Genomic DNA, 23,662 nt, shown 5'->3' with positions numbered 1-23,662 from the left:
CCCACCCCAATGGCATTGTTGGTAGACTAATTTCACATTCAGGAGAACTGGTCTCAGAATGGGATAATAAATTTTTTAAAACAAGGAAATGACAAATGTATGCACAGCTACAAAGGTCTGATATCATTTATCCATTCAAAACCAGGGCATTACTAACAAATTCTGAAAGTATCTGCATCAGCAAGTACCGTATTTTTCGCTCCATAGGACGTACTTTTTCCCTCCTCAGGAGTAAGGGGAAATCTCTGTGCGTTCTATGGAGCGAATGCCATAGCTCCGGCAGTGGGATCTCTTGGCTGCCTCTGCAGTCCGAGCAGAGGGATGCCTCTGCCGCCGAGCCAGTGCCTCTGCAAACCGCAGGCTCCGATTGCTGCTTTTGTTAGCGGCAGAGGTGGGCAGCTGCAGAGGCGGGGCACTCCTTTTGGCCGCTTGGCGGCCCACTGCCTCTGCAGCTGCCCACCCAGCAGCATCTCCTCCCCTCAGCAAGAAGCAGGGGGCAGCGGAGGGATGCTGCTGCTTGCCCCCCGCCAACCCCGTTTGCAAAAACAAGCCTGCTTTCACGAATGGGCTTGGCGGGGAGGAACCAGCAGCATCTCCTCCGCCTCCCCCCGTGTTCAGTGAGAAAGCCGGTGTCGGAAGGGGGCAGGGGAGACAGGGGAAGCCGCACTGGTCCCTCCGCTGCCGCTTCCTCCTTCACTCCCCCTCCAGCGCCCCCCTCCCAGCCTTTTAGAGGAGGAAAACCAGAAAAACATTTTTTTCTGGTTTTCCTCCACTAAAGACGAGGTGCGTCCTATGGAGCGAAAAATATGGTAACAATGGTGTATGCCAACTTTAGCAACAATACAATCTTTTAAATCTTACTACTATGTAAGTGCAACAACTTTACAGGCAAGTACTGGAAGGGATGCAGGTGGCTTAGGGCTTGCCGATCAGAAGGTCGGTGGTTCGAAACCCATGACGGGGTGAGCTCCCGTTGCTCGGTCCCAGCTCCTGCCAACCTAGCAGTTTGAAAGCACGTTAAAGTGCAAGTAGATAAATAGGTACCGCTCCAAGGGGGAAAGTAAACGGCGTTTCCGTGTGCTGCTCTGGTTCGCCAGAAGCGGCTTTGTCATGCTGGCCACATGACCTGGAAGCTGTATGCCGGCTCCCTCGGCCAATAATGTGAGATGAGCGCCGCAACCTCAGAGTCGGTCACGACTGGACCTAATGGTCAAGGGTCCCTTTACCTTTACTGGGCAACTATGTATAGGCAGAGAGCCCTGCTTGTGTTTTGAGGCTTTCATGCACACAAGGAATGGCTGGGTGGTTGAGGGCAACTGTGTTAATTCAAGAATCAGTAGAAATAACTACAGTGAAATCTGAATCTAGCAATCTGAATTTACAGCAGATAATTAGTGAACATGAACTTTGTGACTACATAATCTTTGAACCATCTGACCACAACTTGTATCACCCCATAATGTCACATCTCAGTTTCAGACAGATCCCACACAGAGGTAAATCAAATATCCCTTAGCTTGACTGAACTCAGCGTTTTAGCAGCATACGATAGGATTTAATGAATTAATTATTTTGACTTTGATTAGTTGGGATAGTTCACCTTTGAGTAGGATTAGTTCAATTAGCTCAATTTTATGAGGACTAGTTGATTTTTAGTTTTTTCAATTAGTTTGGTTAATATAAACTGATCAGATTCATTAGTGCTGAGCTATGATTTCAAAAGTATTCAAAAATAATTTTGAAGCAAGAAAAATCAGTGGTGCAAACCCACTGTGGGACACATTTTTGCCAATGATTTTGACTGTGTTAATTGGTGAATTTCCAGAGGGGAATTATGGGGTTATTAACTGAGAGTATGTGACAGTTTTAATATGTTTTAGTTGTTCATAATTGTTCTTAAATATTTTTATTGTATTTTTATTGTTGTTTACAATAAAAATTGTAAACAATTCCCCCTTTTCACTTTGTGTAATCTCCCTAATGAATCCTTTATTTAGTCATTACTAAGATCTTCAACACCACCTAATCCATATTGGTTTTGCATATGAGACAATTTTTAGAATAATACTATAGCATTTACAATATTAAACATTATGCTTCTTTAAAAGTATGCTCCTAAAATAACCAGCTCCTCATCCATGATCACTAAACACCATCCAAACAAACAAAACATTCTTGTAGTGTGTGTGTAAAATGGAAGTATGGTGAGAATCAAAAGCTCAATGCACACAACAGAAAATTGAAAACCACGGTATTTCAGCATTTAATTATAAAAATAAAGACCAAATAGTATCAAAATTACAAGCAATATATTTCAGCAGCCAAATACAGGAATATTTTAAAATTCCACCTAAATGTTAATGTCAGGGGATTGTTGCGGCTACTCCAGAGTAAAGACGCTTCAGTCCGTTCTGTCTTTAAGAGTTTTATTGTGCATACTATTTACAGTGCAGAGATATCAGAAAACATGACTGCTAGTCGATCCCAGAATCCGGCAATACCTCCTTCCAGTTTCTGGTCCAACATAAGAGCTTGGGGACCCCGAAACGCCTCCCCTTAGCCCTACGTCTGGGTGCGTGCCTCAAATCGGGCTCTGGAAGGGGCTGCGTCCCATCTCCTCTTTATTGGCTGGGACGTTGCTGTGACTCAGCTGTGTCACTTAGCCTTCCTTCCTCTACTGGCCGCCTGAGTCGGTGCAAGGGCTCAGAAGCATCTCTGAGCTCGCCCCCCCCCTACCGCTCCAGTCCTCATCTCTCCCTCCTGGCCCACTGCTGATGCTATTGCTGGGCGAAGTGCTGGTCAGGATGACTGGGGGAGGCTCCCTGTAGGGAGTCCCCCTGACAGTTAATAACGAAGGGGACAAACTCTGAAGTTTGGGATTTGGCTCTTTCCAAGCACTAATGCAACACAGAAGGGTTGTAAGAAGTCAAACTAAGCACAATCATTTTGATACGTTATGGTCTTTGTATATCAACAATGTAAATAGAAATGGTGTTAATGTAAGACATCCAGCTACTCATGCTTAAGGAGAGACTATGTAACAGATAGCTGAAGCCTTCACAATGCACATTTAGTTATTTTACTGTGTCCCCGCTCAACTTTTCGTTTCACGTGCAATTGATATAGACATGTAACACTACACGTTTTGTTGGACTTGATTGATGTTATTTTACTACAATTTTCTTAAAAAAATATTATATTAAAAAAATAACGAGGGGGGCAGATGCACCTCACCAGGAGGTGCATTCCGTAAGTGGGGGACAAGTACTGAGAAGGCCCTGTCATGAGTCGGCACCAGCTAGGCAGCACTCAGCGATGGCACCAACAACCTTCTAAGGACACCAAACATTTATGTAGGGGTAGGATAGGATTCTGAAATAACCAGATGGCCCCAGTAAACACAAAGACAATCCTGTAGGGAACTGTGTACAGTTTCACCCTAAGTATTTACAGGAATGCTCAAACCTAGAAGGAGACTTTGGCTATTTTCGTTGTTTTTATGGATACTCAAGGAAAGTTTCTCACAGAAAGATCCAAATGGCTCCAAGTTTCTCAGCAATCTGTCACCTGATACAGCTACAGTGGTACCTCGGTTTGCGACCGCAATCCGGTCCGCAGAGGTGGTCGCTTGCCGAAGCGGTCGCTCGCCGAAGGCATGCTTCTGCGCGTGCACAAAGTGGCAATAGAGCACTTCTGCGCATGCATCTGCGCATCCGACGCTGCGGAACCCGGATGTAAACACTTCTGGGTCTGCGGCGGTCGCTCGCCGAAGCGGTCGCTCGCCCAGGTAGGCGTAAACCGAGGTTTGACTGTATTATGTGTGCAGAAACATCCTCCTTTATGTCGATTGCTGGTAAGGAGTTAGGCATTTGAGTCCACCATATGTGACTATTCAGAATGAGGAACTGCTCAGGAATGAGAGCTGAGCACCTTTTATTCTCTGCATGTAGTTAAGATATTGGCAAGGACTTAACTGTAACTCTAGAATTCTCTGACTGTTTTAATGTTTATACTCCCCTACCCTTAAGTTGCATTTCTTGCTTTGCAGTTAATGAATATTGCATGCAACCCAGGTTCTCTGATAGTTAAAACTGACTTTTGTGAGGGACAATTAACACCATCCTATTAATGTTTCATGATGCTAATATGAAATTTATGTTGGACCATGAATGCTAATGAAGTTTTTGTGGGTGCAACTATACTTATTTCCACCACAGGGGATGAAGGTAGAGGAAAACAAATTCAGCCCTTTTAAAAAAATTATCCCTTAACACTTTGTCTGTCTTTCAAGGTTTATAGGGATACAACCCTGATCCTATTAATGGCAGAATAAAGGACAGGAAAATGTTTTTTTCAGGCGTTGCTGTCAGCACTGAAGCCACACTCTACTTGTGCAAATGAGCAATGTATATCTTACCTACCATTAATTCAATTTTTATTCTTTCTCTGTTTTTAAATCATGCAGGTTTTAAAAATAAAATAAATAAGTGAGATTATATCCTCTTTGTAAGAATCTGGGATGGCGGAAGGACTGGCTAAGTACAACATTTGTAACCGTAAACAGTAATTTCATGCTTCTGGGAGACAGAGCAGGAAATAAAATCCACCATATTAATCATTATAATGCAACATTACCATATATACCCTACTATCAAGCTCTTCTGTCAGCATTGCTGGAATCCTCCTGTCTACACAAATCTTTAAATCACACATGGCAAGAATTTCGTGGTGGCAGTAGTAGTGGAGATGAGGGTTTACAAAGATCTGAGTGAAAGATTTTCTGATTGCCTCCCCTTTCATTCTGGATTTAAGTTTTATCTCTACAGAACATATTCTACTACACCACCCCAGTCTAGTGCCTGGTCTGGGAAAGGAATTTTCACTCAATAAAAACTGGGGCTCAAAACTCAGAAAAGGATCTAGGTGGCTTGCGGTACAGATCAGGAATTTATAACAGGAAGGGAAACAATATGCATTAAATAATAGGAGCCACATGGCTTGCTAGTTCAGGAGAGATAACGTAAAACACACACATACAGCAATGTTATATGTCTGCCAGCCCTCATGACAGTCGCAAACATTTAATACAAATGTGTAGCACGTTAATAATAAAGAGAAACAGAACATGGTATATTGCTTTTCAGTAGATTACAGCACACTATTTCTATATTCTCACTACTTTTAATAGGACTTTCCCCCAGGTAAGTGTGTACAGGATTGCCACCTAACAGTGTCGTCTCTATATAAATTTACATACAATTAAGTCCCATTGAATTTAACAAGGCATACTCCTAGAAAACTGAGTTTAGGATTGTAACCCAGATCTATTAATATGACGAGATTTTCTTAGTCACGCTCTCCTGCAGAAGCATGAGCAGAAATAGGTTCTATCTGTAAGGGCTATCTCATTCGCTTCCATGAGAGGCAGCACAAAGGGATCCAGAAAAATAGTTGCTCCTTCCCCTGAAGTAATGAGCAAGTCCGTTCATACAAGGAGATTTATGCACCCATTTGTATGTATACAGAGCTCTGGAGTGAGGTCATCTTTTCTTTACTTTACTCGTCATTTTTGAACCACCAAAATTGTCATACATGTAAATGGGCTTCCCTCCAGTGCCAGTATTCCAAATACAGTATACTGTATAAACAGTATTTTAAATTAAATTAACTCTTTTGAGTGGCTCCCAGTGGGCATGCATACACCTCTACTAGGTCTTGTCAGTAACTGATGTGCATACCTTATTTTGGTTTTTTATCTCTTATAAAATTACCTTAACTATTTTGAAACTTCCATCAGTCCAAGAATGCACACGCACGCACACAAAGAGATCTTTATCACAGGTATTCAACCCAAATGGTTTAAACTCAAGGAAGAAATTTGTTATATGGGAGGGTATCATGGAGCCGGGCCTTTAATTTTTCATCCCCTAAAAGTCAATTCCACTTCTTAATAACATCAGAGGGCAGGGAAATGTATACTCTTTATAAGCACAAGATTGCTCTGTTATTATATTGATGCTGTAAATGTTTAGAATATGTAGTAGTTGGATCCATTCCTATTCTGCTGTATCAAGTAGAGACCATGACCAAGTCAGACCTTTAAGCATCAGTTTCCTAGCCCTGGTGATTCAATAATTTGGCCCAAACATGATAGGGGTGTGGGGTGCACTGGGAATCCATAAAGACCCCTGGGACTTATCGTTGTTATTCGTCCATGCGACATATCATTCGATATTATGTTAAACTAGTGGGCAGGGTCCCATGGACTGCAAAAAGATCAAACCTCTCCATTCTTAAGGAAACCAGCCCTGAGTGCTCACTGGAAGGACAGATCCTGAAGTTGAGGCTCCAATACTTTGGCCACCTCATGAGAAGAGAAGACTCCTTGGAAAAGACCCTGATGTTGGGGAAGATTGAGGGCACAACAGAGGGCAAGATGGTTGGACAGTGTTCTCGAAGCTACTAAAATGAGTTTGACCAAACTGCAGGAGGCAGTGGAAGACAGGAGTGCCTGGCGTGCTCTGGTTCATGGGGTCACGACTAAATGACTAAACAACAACAGTGGGCAGGGGGTTAAGTAAAAATAAACAATCAAATATTACCTATAGAATCATAATATTTTACACTGATTTTGGGTTGTAGTTTTTGTATACAATGAACTTACGGCAATTGGCTTCATCTTCATTGAACCTACAATCGGCCACACCATCACATCTCAGGAGTGATGGGACACATGACTGGTTAGCACACTGGAATTCCGCTTCCTTGCAATGTCTCGGGGAGCCTGTGGTAGGTTGCTCAGTAGGGCAGGCAATTTCATCAGTCCCATCAGTGCAGTCTTCCACTCCATTGCACTTTGCAGAAAGAGGCACACACTGCTTTATGTAGCTGCATGTGAATCTGTCACTGCCACAGGTTTGAGGTTGTGGTACAATTGGTCCTAGGAGGAAAGGATATGGAAAAGAATTTCAATTACCGGTATCAGATGACTTGCTTGAATTACAGGGCCAGAGAGCCTCACCTTTTCAGGCTACTGTCTTCAGAAATCTGCAGAGTGAACTTAGGCTCCACACTTACATGGGAGTAAGTTATTTCTCACTGAGTAGGCATGCTTTGAATTAGTTTCAGCTTTTTAACCAATTCTTTCTGGAATAATGCAACTGACATAGGAGACAGAGTAAAAGGTAAGATTGCTGCAACTTGCTGCACAAGCCTATGCATTTATATTTACAAGAAAATCCCACTGAATTCAATAGGGCATACTCCCAAGTAAGTGTTGTTCCTTTTTTGCATTGTAACCTTAATTTCCTTTATAATCACAGGCAGTCAAATCTTCTTTTTATTTTTTAATTTTTTGGCGGTTCTGAAAAAGAGTCATCCTCTTTACCTTGAATAATGAGAGTGTTTAAATCCTTGGCAGAATTAGGGCCTAAGTATTTATGCCTTTCTGACAACTTGCTCTTTGGAAGAAGAATTTAACAGAGGTCAGGATACATAAGGACCAAGGCTATGATTCAAGCAAGCTTATTTAGAAGGAGGTTTGAGAAAGAAATCAATTGGAGTACATCAAAATAAATGTGTTTAGGTTTGAGAGGCCAATATAGTTAAGAATGAAAAGTGGTGGTCCTGATAATCGCTGAAGGAAATATCTGATGGTTGATCAAATTCTTATCTCCATAAATCCAGTCCAAAGCTATACAATAAAGACTTGGTTTTTTTTAACTGTTTGCATGTTTCATTAACATTAATGATCCAGTATTTCTTAAGGCACCAAACTTTGGCTGGAATTAGTTAGATCTTACTGTTGACATAGCTAACACAGATATATGCTATGGTATTGTTTGGTTCCTGGAGCAGAAAGGCAGTAATAAACATTTATATATAGTCTAAATGAAATGTTTCAATTTAGAAGAAATTGGAAGTATAACACACTGCTATTTATTATGTGAGATAAATGAGGTTCTCCCCCTTCAGAATATTTTTAAGTATCAACATCTCAGGTGATAAACATACCCATTCACCCCTTCTTTGTAATTGCACTATTCTAAAATAGTTTTAAGTATAGCATGCTACTGCCAATTTGTCATTCAAAGTGGACAATGAGGCAATGAGTGATGGTGCCCCATTAAAAGAGATACAATACTATTTATTATATTTTCATGCCCTTCACTCAAACACCTCAGCTCAATGTACAGAGTTCTTGCCCATCCCATTTTATCCTCACAACAAACTCGTGATGCTGGCCAAGCTGAGAGAGAATGACGGGCCCAAGATCACTCAGTGAGCTTCATGGCTCATGAGGATTTGAACCTTAGTTTCCCTGGACCCTTTCTGACACTCTAAGCATTTATACCACATGAAATCTAAAACCCAAGGGCTCATTTTCTGTGACATTCTGTGACACAATACTTCCATAGAGGAGTGATCATTGTAACCAGAGCACAGAGGACACAATCCCCGGAAAGTTTAGCATGCTGCTGATGCACTGTGAACTAAGCACAGGAAGTTCCAAATACCATTAATTTCAGTGGAATTTTGGCATAGTTAACTTTCTCCTGTGTGCACCGTGTGTGTAATGTTATATATACAGTACCAACAAAGCAAAACTATATTACAAAAGCACAAATTTCTGCTTTGATAAGAACCAACAAACTCTGATGACAGTACCCATATTTAGAAGAAGAGTTTGGATTTGATATCCCGCTTTATCACTACCCGAAGGAGTCTCACAGCGGCTAACAATCTCCTTTCCCTTCCTCCCCCACAACAAACACTCTGTGAGGTGAGTGGGGCTGAGAGACTTCAGAGAAGTGTGACTAGCCCAAGGTCACCCAGCAGCTGCATGTAGAGGAGCGGGGACGTGAACCCGGTTCCCCAGATTATGAGTCTACCACTCTTAACCACTACACCACACTGGCTCTCTTTACTGAAACAATGTGAATTTCTAATGAATTTAAGAGAAAAATGCTGCTCTTAAGGCCTTTGTCAAGAAAACATATGTTAGGGGTGCGTGCATTGGCTCTGTGGGGGCCAAAGAATGAGGTGAATTGGGGGGGGGGTCTTTACTGCCTTCCTGAAGGGCAATGTCAGGGTGGTCACAAAACCGTGTGTTGTTCTGTTGCTTTGTTTCTGGATTTTAAAAATATTATATAGTTCTGTGTTTTACTATATATTTTTATCTTTCTCTAGCTTTTCTGTGTGCTTTGCTATTTTTTTGTTAAAGCTCAGCAGTGGAGGATTTTTAAAGAAACGACAACCCCAAAAGCTTCATTTCAGGTGGCTTTTTTAAAAAACAAACAAACATTGCCCTACTTTAACAATAAATAAACAAATTGCTACATAAACAGAAATAATTTTAACATAAATGGCTTGTGGAGGGGGAACCATGTAGGAGGTTGCAGCTTGTAATGCAGAATTGAAACTACAATGCTTGAGAACTGACTCAGAAAATTTCTAGTACAGTGTACCTTGGGTAACGAATGCTTTGGGTTACAAACACTTCAGGTTACAGACTCCGCTAACCCGGAAGTAGTACCTCAGGTTAAGAACTTTACCTCAGGATGTGAACAGTGGCAGCGGGAGGCCCCATTAGCTAAAATGGTACCTCAGGTTAAGAACAGTTTCAAGTTAAGAACGGACCTCCGGAATGAAATAAGTTCTTAACCAGAGGTACCGCTGTATGGCAAACCAGACGAGCCAACATTTATTCATTAAATTTCATAAAATTTATGCACTGCTTGATGTAAAAAACAAAAAAAACCCAAAAAACTCAAAGTGGTTTACAAAAAGATAAACAATTAAATCACAAAAAATACATTACAAGAAGCCTTCTGGATAACACAAAAAACTAGTGGAATGGGAAAGCTGGTGTGACGGTTCAAACTTTTAAAACTTGTACAAGCAAGAATACACTTCACTTGACCACTTCTTAATTATTTTAAGGTGAGAAAGAACAAGACTATCACCCATCCCCTGTGCTTTCCCCTACTCATGAAGGATTGTGGAGGGAAATGAATCATTTCTCCCACTAAAAGCTTCTGGACCTATTTATCTGCAATTTGGCAGGTCTAATACAGTCTTAATGAGCTTCCATGTAATAAATAATATATTTTTAATTCATACCCCACCCAACTGGCTGGGTTTCCTCAGTCCCCCTGTCTGTAAATTCCATCCATTTTGGTCAAGGAAAACATTATATCTGTTTTTAGATTCCCCATTATGGTTAATGGGGGCTACAGACAAGGGCGTACCCACCGCGGGGCAGGGAGGGGCCGCTGCCCTACTCTAGAGGCAGGGCCGGTCGGGCAGCTGCGGGCAAGAGTGGCGCTGCCGGCGGGGCTGGTGGGCAGAGGCGGAGGACAGCCCAGCGGAGCGCGAGTTCGGCGCCCGCAGCAGTCTCTTGCGCCCGAGCCGTGCGGAGTCCACACAGCCGCGCTGTGTGGGAGGGGGCAAGGGCTGACGCTCCCGACGTTCGGGAGACCTTTGCGCATGCGCAAAGCGGGGCGCATGCGCACAGCGCGGCTGTGGACTCCGGCGGCCGCCGTGCAGGGCGCATGCGCACAGCGCGGCTGTGCTCAAAGGTCTCCCGAACGTCGGGAGTCGTTCAGCGCCTGCCAGACCGCTGCAGCAACGGAGCCTCGGATAGCTTCGCGGAGGCCGGGGCTTTGCTCCAGACCTCCGCGGAGGCCCCGATCCAAGCCTGGTTCCCTTCTCTCCCCCCCGCCCACCCCAGACTTCCCTCTTCTCCTCTAGGCGGCCGCTGGTTTTCTCCCCTTCGCCGTGGACGCTTCAGGTTTATTTTGATTTCACCTGGGCTCTGTAGCCCCGCCCACATTCCCACTTTGTGGCCCCTCCCGTGCCTTGGCCCCACCCCTTGCCCCCCCTAGTTTTGATCCTGGGTACGCCCCTGGCTACAGAGTTTTAGATTATACAGAGTAGCCTGTATAACACAAAACACAAAATGAGGTGATGAGACCACAGAATAACACACAAACAGATCTGAATCTTAAAGTGTTTAAAGCTACAGATACAAGACAAATCTTGTGGCTGTGTCCAATGCTAATATACGCCAATGGTTTCTGTGATCCCCAAAGAAGAGCACTGGCTCCTAACACATCAGAGACTAGAATATTTTCATACAGCTTTGCACCATTATAGTAGTTTGTTGCTACTACTAGTGGGGTACAATATTATGCTTATATGTTATGGGGGGGGGTGGAGTACGGGAAGCTATTTTGTGTGTTACTGTTTTCCTCTCTCTTAGTAAAGAATTATGGATGGTTTGGAAGATACAGTACTAAATGCATAATTTCACTTGGGCAGTTAGAACTGCCAGCAATTGCTGATCACAGTATGCCTAACTCAGCGTTTCTCAACCGCTGTTCCGCGGCACACTATTGTGCCGCAAGACGCTGGCTGGTGTGCCGTGACGTGCGGCTTGTTTCCCGGGCAACGGCAAACCCTCACCAGCCGGAAGCCTCGGCTCAAGGCTCGCGAGAGCGCAAACCTGGCTGACGAGAGAAAGCTCCACTTCTGCCACCCCCGCACGCCGTTGAGGGAAAGGGAGCCAGAGAAAGGACTACAGTTCCCAGGGGCTCCTTTCGGGGAACTGTTCTTGCCGCTTGCTCTCGCGAGATGGCCCGGCGCCGCTCTGTTCCCCAACCCCACCTCTCGCAAGTTCGCGCTCGCGGCGCGGTGGTTGAATGTGGGGCGGTGGCGGCGATGGCAGTGCGCTCCGCTGCCTCGTCGTCTCCTCCGACGGAGCTGTCCTTGTCGCCGTTCGTCCGGAAGCTCCGTAAGTGGTGGATCCTCCGAAGCCCCTCTCCCTTTCAGGCTAGCGGAGACGAGCGCGCTGGAGCCGCAGCTGCTGCTTCTAGGGGCGCCGGAATGAGCGGCAGAGGGGAACTTTCTTCCAGGTGTGCCTCGTGATTTTTTTCATGTAACAAGTGTGCCTTGGCGCAAAAAAGGTTGAGAAACACTGGCCTAACTCCTAGGCAGGCAGTTGGCAGGTCCTCCAGATGATTTGTGTCCTCACTAGTAGCCAAAGCAATGAAGTCATGAACTAGCTTGGCACGCCACTGAACTCTGATCTGACTTAGCAACACTTGGAAATTAGATCCTGTTAGATACAAACTTTCAGGTTAAGAACAGCTGACTGACTGATGGCTAAACAAGACATCTCTGTCTGCAGAGAGTACTTCCCAGTGGCTCCTCAATAGTGTCTTCTAGCAGCAGGGATGGTTTCTTCGCAGGATGCAAAAAATGATACAGTAATCCCCTCTTAAATTATGAAAATCCTATGCACAGTTATGTGGTAGTAAGTCCCACTGGGTTTAAGATTGCAGCTTTAGGATTGAATAAGTGCTTTGTTTTTAGATGCCCTTTACTTCCAGCTGCCCTAAAGACATTTGATTTCAATGTTTAGTCGTTTAGTCGTGTCCAACTCTTCGTGACCCGTTTATTATTTAATATTGAAATCAATATTAAATAATGTTTATTATTTAATATTGATTTCAATATTAAATAATAAACATTGATAAAGTACTTTCGAGAGTTGAAAATGTTTGATATCGGCATAGGGACAAATTTCCTTGGTCAGGATTTGAATTATTTCCCACAAATATCAGAAAAAGGGAAAGAGTAAGATGTAAATTAAGTCAATATAATAATTATTATACCTAGGGTGCAGGCCTAATGCCAAATCTGCTGGCATGAGTGATGACCTTGTACATCTTTAGCTGAGCCGGGAGGTTTCCAGCTCAACAGGGCTATACTAACTTAAGTTCTCAGCCAGAAAAACACCAGTGTATCTCCTCCAAGTCAGCTCAGCCAGGACCCATATGGATCTTAAACCAGTGCAAGCCCTGAAAAAGCAGTGTGGTGTGGGTGTGGCAGGAGGGAAGGGGACCTAGACTATATCCAAACACATTCAGCAAGATCATGTGACCTGGGAGCCAGATAAAAAGGGTGTTGTAACTCAAGCACTATTTAAAAGTTTGTTTTCCCTCTCCCAGGCTTATACCTGCTGAACCAGCAGCGGCCCTACCTCTGAACAGAGTGTGGATCTGGCATATTTTGCCCCCACTTAATTTACGATTATTTAATTCATGCCACGTTATTGTGCTTGCTCATTCAGCAACTCCTCTTGAACAAACAGGGAGGGCACTTTTGAGGCAGCATTTAGCACTAAAAGGTAAAGGTAAAGGTACCCCTGGCCATTAGGTCCAGTCACGGACAACTCTGGGGTTGTGACGCTCATCTCGCTCTATAGGCCGAGAGAGCCAGTGTTTGTCTGCAGACAGCTTCTGGGTCATGTGGCCAGCATTACTAAGCCGCTTCTGGTGAACCAGAGCAACGCATGGAAATGCCGTTTACCTTCCCGCCAGGGCGGTACCTATTTATCTACTTGCACTTGACGTGCTTTCGAACTGCTAGGTGGGTAGGAGCTCGGACCGAGCAATGGGAGCTCACCCTGTCGCGGGGATTCGAACCGCCGACCTTCTGATCGGCAAACCCTAGGCTCAGTGGTTTAGACCACAGTGCTACCCATGTCCCTTTTTAGCCCCATTTAGCACTACTTGAGCACAATTAAATAAACTAGAGAGTGTATGACAATGCAGGAGTACAAATGGATCGCAATGACTAACAAAGCAAAAGCAAATACAGTTTTTTACAGTAATAAAACAAACATTTGGAGGAATCAAACAGGGAGGTACTTTCTTATTGACTGCAAGTCAATCTGTTCAATAGGATTTACATCCATATGTGTGCTTAGGATTTCATCCCATAAAAGGGAATTTAGACACACTATTTATTCTTAAGAGCTTTTTCTGATCAAGAGAAATCTGTAGACCCAGAACTGCAATTTACAGCAAAATACTGTGAAATATATAGTGAATTTTCAATTATTCACCAGACCCTGAATTTCTATCCCTGTTTAGACTGTAGATATTCAAATTAAACAGATACAAAGAGAACAGTGCTCTTCTGCAGTGCTGAATAAATCAAAATTATACCAGTTAAGGCTCCCAGCATAAGAAGACTCCCAGCTGTATTGAAACCCCAAAGCAACAGTCAAAGTGTTAGCATTCCATGTGTACCTTCATTTGCAGGAAAGAACTGATCTCTACAAGGACAAGTATCATACTTGACTGATCATTGCAACGTTCACAAAGTCAAACTTTCAATGTTTATGGGCTTCCTGACAGGGTTGTGAATTATCATGAGTGTTCACCAAAGCATTAAACAGACTACTGATGCCTATAATTCAGGGAGCGAGTGCCCAAGGTCTTGCTTTTGGTCTATAAAGGAATAGGTAATCTAGTTCTAATCTACCCCAGAGGCCATCTGCTCGGGGAAACATTAGAGTTTGATGGGACAACATAGGCTTCCTGACTCACAGAGGAATTCAAAGTGTTCTTCTTGCTCCTGTTTCTGAAATCCCCCTCTAGATTGCATTTATGAAACAAAGCTGCTGTTGTAACAAATTGCACCACACCTCAGCAAACAAACTCTAACAGTGCTTGAGAGCATTAGAGGTAGAATGGGGCTGCAGGTGTCCATACCTGAATCTAGACGTAGAAGCTGTTCCTAACAGGAGTGGCCAATACAATATTTCCTTCATTCTGTAGACTTAAAAAAAGAGATCAGGGAATGGAGCAGTCAGTAAAGGAAAGCAAGTAAACTGGCTACCCACTTTTGATAGTCCGATACTGGAACTGTGAAAACAGAATTCCAGCTCCCATTCAAGTCCCTCTGAATTTCCCTTTTGCTTTCATTCTTTTGCAGTGCCAGAAGAACATGAACTAAATTCCAAGGCCAGAGTCAGAACTTGACATCTTAGGCCAGCTGCCAGGATCCCAAGACCCTGGCAGGGCTCCCTGATAATGCTTTCCTTGGACTCCCCTTTAAAAGTAAAGCAAAAAACACTTCAGTCCAGGACAAGGGCACAAGCCTAAATGTCATTTTAAATTCCGACAGTGGCCTAGAGTGGCACATATGCCCACTAGACCACTTTGATTGGCCACTTTGAACTGGCACTACTACAAGTGTCATATAATACCTGTTCTGTATTTGTAAGAACTTGATTGCTTACACTTTGGAACTCCCTGCCTACCGTGTTTCTCACATTATAAAACATCCCTACAAAATAAGGCATGGCAGGATTTTTCTGAGGTGGCAAAATATAAGGCATACCTCGAAAATAAGCCATACCGCAGGTCTGTGGCAAAGAAGAGGAAAAGGAAGGGGGCTGCTCAGAACCGGCTGCTGCTGCTGCGTTAACCCCCGGGACCCGGCTGCAGCCTTTGCACGCGCCGCGCGAAGCCCCGGGACCCGGCTGCATGAAGCCCCGGGACCCGGCTACAGCCTTTGCACGCGCCGCGCGAAGCCCCGCTCGCAGACAGGCAGGCGCGCGAACGAACGAAGGAGGTGAGGAAATGGCCAGGAGAGGTTTCCCACCCACCCCTCCTCCTCCTCCCTCGGCTTTCACATGCGGTAGCTGGGCAGCCAGTCACCGGCTCTAACTACGGTATGGACTTTTTACCTCAGGCGGGGAAATGGGGTGGGGGTCGGTTGGCGGTGAGGGAGGGGCGGAAGGAATCTGAGGGGTTGCATGCTGACGCGCATCTTGCCCCCGCCGCGCAAAGCGGGCTGAGGATGCACGCCCGGCTGAGGCGCAGAAATTGGGGGGGGGAGAGCAGCAAACGTTTCCTCAGGCGATCCGAAATAGCAGGGTGACTCCCTTGCCTGCCTGCCTGACTCAATCAACTCAGCAAAACCACCTCTGCTCCCCAGCTCACTGCCCGGTGTGGGAGCGAGAGGACACACACTTGCAACAGGACACGCAAAACGCGATAGCGGGGGGAGCTACTGCACTACCCATGTACCGTAATAAAAATAAGACATCCATTGAAAATAAGCCATGGTGTGTTTTTTTTGAGGAAAAAATAAATATAAGACGTGTCTTATAATATGAGAAACACGGTATTGAGATCAAGCAGGTGCCTTCATTCTCCTCTTTTCAGCTCCTGAGGAAAAATGTTATTGTTTCTAAGCATCTACCCAGATGCATAGAAAGTTGAGGTGGTTTTAATCTGTTTAGTACTTAAGTTAAAATACTAAAAGTACATTTTAAAGTATGGCTGTGATTTTCCCCCTTGATGTTACTGTTTTATCCAGTCAGTGGAGGAACAGGCCTGCTGGAGAGCACTTTGTCTAGAACACCCTAAACTCAAAGCTGGCCATGGCTAAATTCACACACATATAGTCCTAGCCCAGTTTTTATTTTCCAAATCATCTCCAAAATCAAGTTTTATTTTATATCACTATTGATTGCATTAGGTTTGTATGATTTGCCCAGAGGATTTTCCCTCCCCAATGTTACATATTGCAATTCAGCATTGCAGTAGCTCCAGGGACTAGGACTGAAGCTAGGCAGTCAAGGACTGAAATAAGAACTGCAGTCTGAGCTGTTACTATTGTACAGTCATGTTTTGTCTCCTACCATCAAAGGAAATAGAAGCCCAGAGGACTATTCCCAAGTATGTGAATTGAACACTGCAATCTGTTGTTCTACTTCTTCCTGTTATTGTTAGCTTTCTTGTGTTGGGGTAGTAGGAAAGATCAAAGATCAAGCAAGCCTTTCAAATACAATTGACCTCTATTGCTACCTAATATGTCTGAAATAAACCCCACCTATGAGCCACTACAGCAAACTACAGGAGCTCAAGAGGTTGAAAAAGCACACTTTGAACAGTGTCTCTACCCTCCAAATACATAACAGGCTGTTGAGCGCTCCAAGATTCCAGAAAGTACAATGTAAGAAAACACTAGAAACCACACAACTGGCAAAAACAGTTTGTTAGTTCACCCAGTTTTACAATGGGCGAAGTATTGAAGTTACTCTGGCATTTTACTGGAAGGACACAAGATCATACTTTCTCACGAACATTTTTTAAAAAACTGGGGGGGGGAGCTGCATTCTAGCAAAATTCCCCAGTCGAATGAGGTCTTGCTGTTTAAGGAAAAAAATAAAACCTCTGGTGAACTTAAGAAGTTGATAATGCTTTATTGCTTAGAGCTACGAACCAGCTAAATTGTGATTGCTTCCATTTAGAACATGTTGCCCTGGGAAGCCTAAAGTAATTAAAGTGAGGCTGGAGAAGTAATAATGCAGAGAGAAAGACAAAAAGTCTGCAGCAACAAAGCAATACTTTAAGGGAAGAGAACATTACAAGAAAAGTGTGACAGCAAGTTCTCATATTATTCCTTTATCTTGAGTTGGAAAAAAAAGTGGAACAAAGCTAAGTGCTGTGTGCAAAACACACACACAAATCCATTTTTAAAATGCAAAGCTTTTATACAAATATATGAAGAAAAATATGGGGAAAATATGGGGAGAATAAAGTGTGCTTTACCTAAAAGGCAAAAAGTTAAGGAGCTGCTGGCTTTCATCAAAGAGAGACAGTCTGTCCCCTCGAAATGAGCAGAATTGACTGTAGATTCTTTCTGCCTATTTTTTTAAAAAATGAATGTAATTAATTTTATTCCACAATAAGCCTTGATTAACTGGGAATGTTCTGTGCCTGTTTCTTATCAGTACGTTTTCATGAGATCGCAGTTCAAACTAAAGCTGGGCCAAGAATCTCTACCTCACTTCACTTTTGTGGGACCTTTTGTCCCATGTGAAAGTAGAGAGTAGAAGAGAGATATTTGGAGGCACTGTGTGTAGGTGGGGAGAGAAGATTAATAATGTCTAAGTGGAGACACCTATTATTTCCCTCAAAAAACTAAGCCACTGGGAGTGACACATCATATATTTCCCGGGGCATTCTCTCCTACCGGTAGGAAAGCAGCTGAACAGTCAAGCTGCTTGTAGAGGTGCTAGGCTCTTTATGAAAGGGGGGGGAAAAGGAAGAGAAGAGAAGAGAAGAGAAGAGAAGAGAAGGCAAGACATAAAATAAGATTACCAGACATCCCCGTTTCCCAGGAACAGTCCCCAGATTTACAAATCAGTCTCCTAACAAAATAAGTTGAAGTTGAAAAGTGTTCCCGGATTCATTGAAAACAACCTGGTAACCTTAACCTAAAAGTATTTAAATTCACTCACTTCCAAAAAGTAATCTTCATTGGGCATTTTTATCCAGTTCAACATAGTAGGGCAGCTTAGTTAGTTACAACAGTAACATTAACGAGTAAATGTCAGAGTCAAGGTCATAGCACAAAGGATCTACAGACACTGGCGTTCTATATTATTATTATTTTCATTATTTAAATATAATGTCACCTTTATATTTGCATTTACGAATATTATTTACGAATATTATTTATTTGTGTAGCCGAAGCCATTACAAAACAAATATTTACATTTGCTATTACTAGCACAGGCAGAGTTTCTCAGACTTGTATTCTGATGATGCTGGTGTTTTCACATTGGAAGTCATGAGCAGTGATCCAAACCAAGAAACAGCTGCAATGCCATATCCATAATTCAAAGGTCTTTTAACATAATACACCATGGTGTTGGTGATTTACTGATCTCTCACTGTGGCACCATACCACTGATGTCAACTAGAGTGAATGTCAACCAAACCAGAATCAGTTGGTTTTTGCTGCCAGAGTAACAAGGACAGAATCGTGCAATTCTTGAAGCGGTTTGAGCAAAGGTTATGCACACAGTAAACCTTGGATTTATAAGGCTGTCAGATTTGACCTATCATCATCTAAAATATATAGACCTGATTCATTAACAACCCTTCTGAGGCATAAAGTCCCTGACTGGGTTGAGTTTAACAAGTCTATGCTTAAATAACTCCCCTTGAAATCATTGTGCTTTAACAGTTCCCAACTTTGGCTGGAAACATGTATTTTCAGTTTCGTATCCATAGAAGTGATTGTTAATAACCAACATCACAAGGTTATGGTTGAAAACAGCAATACAAAGCCAATTGTGATGCAAGTGGACTATGCTGCAGAAATTAAAACAATTATTTGTGTTTTTTTTCACAAGTGCAAAAGTTGTGCTGTACCACAAATATTTCAAGTTCATAGCAGTATACTGCTTCTTTCCCACAAGATATGTTTTTATCATCATTGACAAAAGAGGCATTGTTTTAAACATGGGGTTAAACAACTCGCTGGAGAGAGAGAGGTGTTTTGCAATTGGAGGTCATAATTAGAGCAGAGCAACTAGTGGTATATTATCCATGAGCATATTTTCCAGCACTGCTATCATTTTTCACTTAGCCTTAAGTGCCACAGTTGCCATCTGCTTATTGCCAGTCACACACAAAATATTCTTCTTAAACATGGAGAGTTAAACAAATGACTATTTGCACACAGCTACCTCATTTACATTCAAATAAAGGCATTTACCTGGGTGATCATATCCCTACAAAAAAGAATGAATTTTCTATAGTGTGAACTACCTTCAAGGGGCCAAACTAGCCGTAACAATAGCAGATCAGGCTCTTCAAATGCAGATCTCCCCTCATCAGATGTAAATACAGAGGACAGAGAAAGACCAAGATAAGGAGCAACAGGACAGGTGACATGCAAATTCTTGTTGGTTAGCATAAAAAGCGGTAACACCACAGAGCTGTTTTGCTGATAGGTAACGTAGATACAGTACTCAGACCATGGAAATACAAGTGGTAGAGAGGGCTCTGTGTGATGTTGTTTTCCCTCCTCTCCTGGACAGAAAGAACCATATAGTACTTCCTGTGACTAGCCATGAGAACAGGCATACCCCATACTTTCTCCAGCTCAGGCAGATGCCTGAAGCTGGTTATACTGTAAATTTACATATTTTGCCTGCTTAGTTTTTACTGCTGTCAAACAAAAGCAAGATTCTAGGTAAATTATATTTTTATATTTGTTGCCTGATTCTTTGGTAAGCATGGCAAGAAAGGGAGAGCCATATTTCATACCTGGACCTGCTCAAAACAAGGCTTTGCAACCTACTTTCCATGCCTTCAATTTTTGCACCCAAGGGTAAAATGGTAAAATTCTGTTTAACCCAAACATGCAGGTGCCTGGAGGGATAAATTGCAATTAATATATTCTCTCCTACCCATCAAAGCCTATCTCACATGATGAACCTCTGCTTATCCATGGTTTACATTCCTGCAATCTCTTCCCCTTTCTCTCAGGGCTCAACCAGACTTCCGCTTGTCCTGCCGTCATCCCCTGGGAAAACCCGATTTTTTTATTGCTGAATTGGAGCAAACGTCAATCAGGTTTTCAGCGGATTGATGTTTGCTTTGATTCAGTGCTAAAGAGCAGCTTTTCCCAGGGAGAGGTAGGGCAGACAGAAAACTGCTTAGACCTGTGCCTAGGAAGCAGGACAAGTGGAAAACTGCTTGGACATTGCCCAGGATGTGGGTGAGTGGGGGGATACATAGGGAGAAATACTAAGGGGAAGTAAGTGGCAGGTGGACCTGTCACTGTCTCATGTACCTTGGTCCTCAGAGGTGCCTCACACATCTTTTTTTCTGAGAGAGTATTATTCATGTTAGAACATACACATCAAATGCAATGAGCAAATGACCACTTGGGTATCTTGGGGAGTCCAATTGTATTGTGTACAATAACATACTTGTTCCCAAAATATTTATATCAAAGAGGGGACATATTATAAATGTATTAATAAACAGATAATGAGTTAAGTATACGAGCCCATCGACTTATCTGCAGAATTACATACCTCCTGATGCACATTCTGGTGTGAAAGAAATGTCATCGAGAGCAAATTCGATGGGCTCAATAGCTCCTACTTCCGCTTCAAATGCCACTTTGAAAGGGCTATTGCTGGAAAGGACCACCTTTGCATATGTCCATGTATTTTTTATATTTCCAGTTGCTGCCCACATCAATATATCCATTCCAAATTCTTCAATAGCATACACCTATTGATAGCAAAAAAACAGAAAACACACCAGCAATTTAGTAAGTACAGAATAATAATAATAATAATAATAATAATAATTTATTATTTCTACCCCGCCCATCTGGCTGGGTTTCCCCAGCCACTCTGGGCGGCTTCCAACAGAAATATTAAAATACACTAATTCCTTAAGGATTACAAGCTTCCCTAAACAGGGCTGCCTTCAGATGTCCTCTAAAAGTCTGGTAGTTGTTTTTCTTTTTGACATCTGGTGGGAGGGCGTTCCACAGGGCGGGTGCCACTACTGAGAAGGCCCTCTGCCTGGTTCCCTGCAACTAGGCTTCTCGCAGTGAGGGAACCACCAGAAGGCCCTTGGCACTGGACCTCAGTGTCTGGGCAGAGTGATGGAGGTGGAGACGCTCCTTCAGGTATACTGGACCAAGGCCGTTTAGGGCTTTAAAGGTCAGCACCAACACTTGGAATTGTGCTTGGAAACGTACTAGGAGCCAATGCAGGTCTTTCAAGACCGGTGTTATGTGGTCTCGGCGGCTGCTTCCAGTCACCAGTCTAACTGCCGCATTCTGGATTAATTGTAGTTTCTGTGTCACCTTCAAAGGTAGCCCCACATAGAGTGCATTGCAGTAGTCCAAGCGAGAGATAACTAGAGCATGCACCACTCTGGCAAGACAGTCCGCGGGCAGGTGGGGTCTCAGCCTGCGTACCAGATGGAGCTGATAAACAGCTACCCTAGATACAGAATTAACCTGTGCCTCCATGGACAGCTGTGAGTCCAAAATGACTCCTAGGCTGCGCACCTGGTCCTTCAGGGGCACAGTTACCCCATTCAGGACCAGGGAGTCCCCCACACCTACCTGCCTCCTGTCCCCCACGAACAGTACTTCTGTCTTGTCAGGATTCAACCTCAATCTGTTAGCTGCCACCCAACCTCCAACCGCCTCCAGACACTCACACAGGACCTTCACAGTCTTCACTGGTTTTGATTTGAAAGAGAGGTAGAGCTGGGTATCATCCACATACTGATGAACACCCAGCCCAAACCCCCTGATGATCTCTCCCAGCGGCTGCATATAGATGTTAAAAAGCATGGGGGAGAGGACAGAACCCCGAGGCACCCCACAAGTGAGAGCCCAGGGGTCTGAGCACTCATCCCCACCACCACCACTTTCTGAACACGGCCCAGGAGGAAAGAGCGGAACCACTGTATGACAGTGCCCCAGCTCCCCAGAAGTGTCATAATGCATTCCCAAGAAAGAAGGAATCACATATTCACAATAGCAATGAGAATATATTATATGGAGAGTGGAGGATAAAGCAGGCTGAGGTTAAGAGCGGCTCTTGCGGAGGTATTTGAACAGGGAGAGAGAAATAGATTGATAAATGGGAGAGAAGTGGGGAGCAAAAATGGGGCATTTCCAGCAACTGGATTTTGAACACTCCGCCATGTAGAGTTATGCCAGGGATATTTTTGGGGCATGTGGGGAGTTGCCAGCTGTTGGTCAAGAAGAGGAGATCTAGGAGTTTAAATAAAAAGAAAGACCTATTGAAGTCTCTTCTTTCATTTTTCATCTCCAAAGGTTTGGGACCCTTTTTTAGAAATGCATTGAAAATGTTGTTTTTATTTCTTCTAATACTCACAGATACAAGTTCAAAAAAATGGGTAAATATCTCCTAATACATATTTACACACACAATATAATATAATTGATGGCTCAGTACTAAGCTCCTTAAGATAGCGATGATAGATTTTATAAACATATAAGCATTTATCAGTAAGCCAAAATAAACCATCTTCTCAGCTCAGCCATCCTTTTGAGGTTTTATCCTTTCTTCCTCCCGTTAGAACTGCTATAGGGTCTGATTGGCAGAAGTAAACTCGAATTTGTTGAGCAGAATTTCATAGAACAGCATGGCATCACTTCCAAATCATGTGAAATAGTACAAAAATTTGCTGATCCACTCTGTGTTTTCCTTCCTCAAAAGTGAGATGGAGTAATAAAAAAATTAGTCATTTTTAATGAAATTGGCCCGTCCTCTGCTGTAATTTATTACACCCCAGTTCACAGCAATTTATGTAATATGAACTGCCTAACAAGCTGGAAAACTGAAATATTGGACATATATTATCACAAGGGGAATTAATTTTTGCTTTAACTTCCAGTATTATGGCAATATGTTCAAGCAGCACTGCAGTGAAGGGATGCTGATCAGGGAAACTGCAATTATTCTCCTCAACTTGTTCTATTTAGGTAGTAAAGTAACATGGGGTGTCAAGGTCTGATACTGTTAATGTTAAGAAAGAAATAGAGTACTGCATTGAATGGTTCATCTAACAGTCTCGCTCCTTCAATCTCAGTACTAATATGTAACGAAGGAGGGGAAATATGTCTGGTTTGGTAGTGAGGTTTGGAAATTCTCTGATTGGTTGGCGTTCGCGCAAGCAAAGCCTGATCGATGATTGGCAAAGCCCTAATGAGCCAATCAATCACTCATTAGGAAGAAAACTTCAACAAAATATTCCCTTTTTTGCATTGGGAGAAGTAGACTTTGTGAGTCTTGCTGGGGGGAAAATATATTTATATTCCTCTCTTCCTCAAAGGTGTTCATTGTGCAGTCCTCTGCTTATCTACTGAAAGCTTCATTGGGATTTGATCCCAGATAGGTTTGTATAGGGTTGCAGGCTCAGGATGATACATAAAGCTCTCCTCCACTTTATCCCCACAACAACACTGTGAACTGGGTTAGTCACCACTTATGCAC

At 43.2% G+C, this 23,662-nt stretch overlaps 1 protein-coding gene across 1 annotated transcript in view; it reads right to left on the bottom strand.

Moving 5' to 3' along the window:
* The window catches only part of MALRD1 (MAM and LDL receptor class A domain containing 1), a 268,805-nt gene that overhangs the window by 65,592 nt on the left and 179,551 nt on the right, over window positions 1-23,662 (bottom strand). Inside the window, exons 34-35 of the mRNA XM_088654242.1 lie at window positions 20,705-20,906; window positions 6,665-6,940 (exon numbers count right to left, since the gene is read on the bottom strand). Of these exons, the coding sequence (XP_088510368.1) occupies window positions 6,665-6,940; window positions 20,705-20,906 (478 nt within the window). The remainder of the gene's footprint in view (window positions 1-6,664; window positions 6,941-20,704; window positions 20,907-23,662) is intronic.

Source organism: Zootoca vivipara, chromosome 11 (genome assembly GCF_965207765.1).
Source record: "Zootoca vivipara chromosome 11, rZooViv2.hap1.1, whole genome shotgun sequence".
Classification (NCBI taxonomy): Eukaryota; Metazoa; Chordata; class Lepidosauria; order Squamata; family Lacertidae; genus Zootoca; species Zootoca vivipara.
Note: the sequence above shows the minus strand (reverse complement) of the source record. Positions and strands in the feature narration are given on the sequence as shown.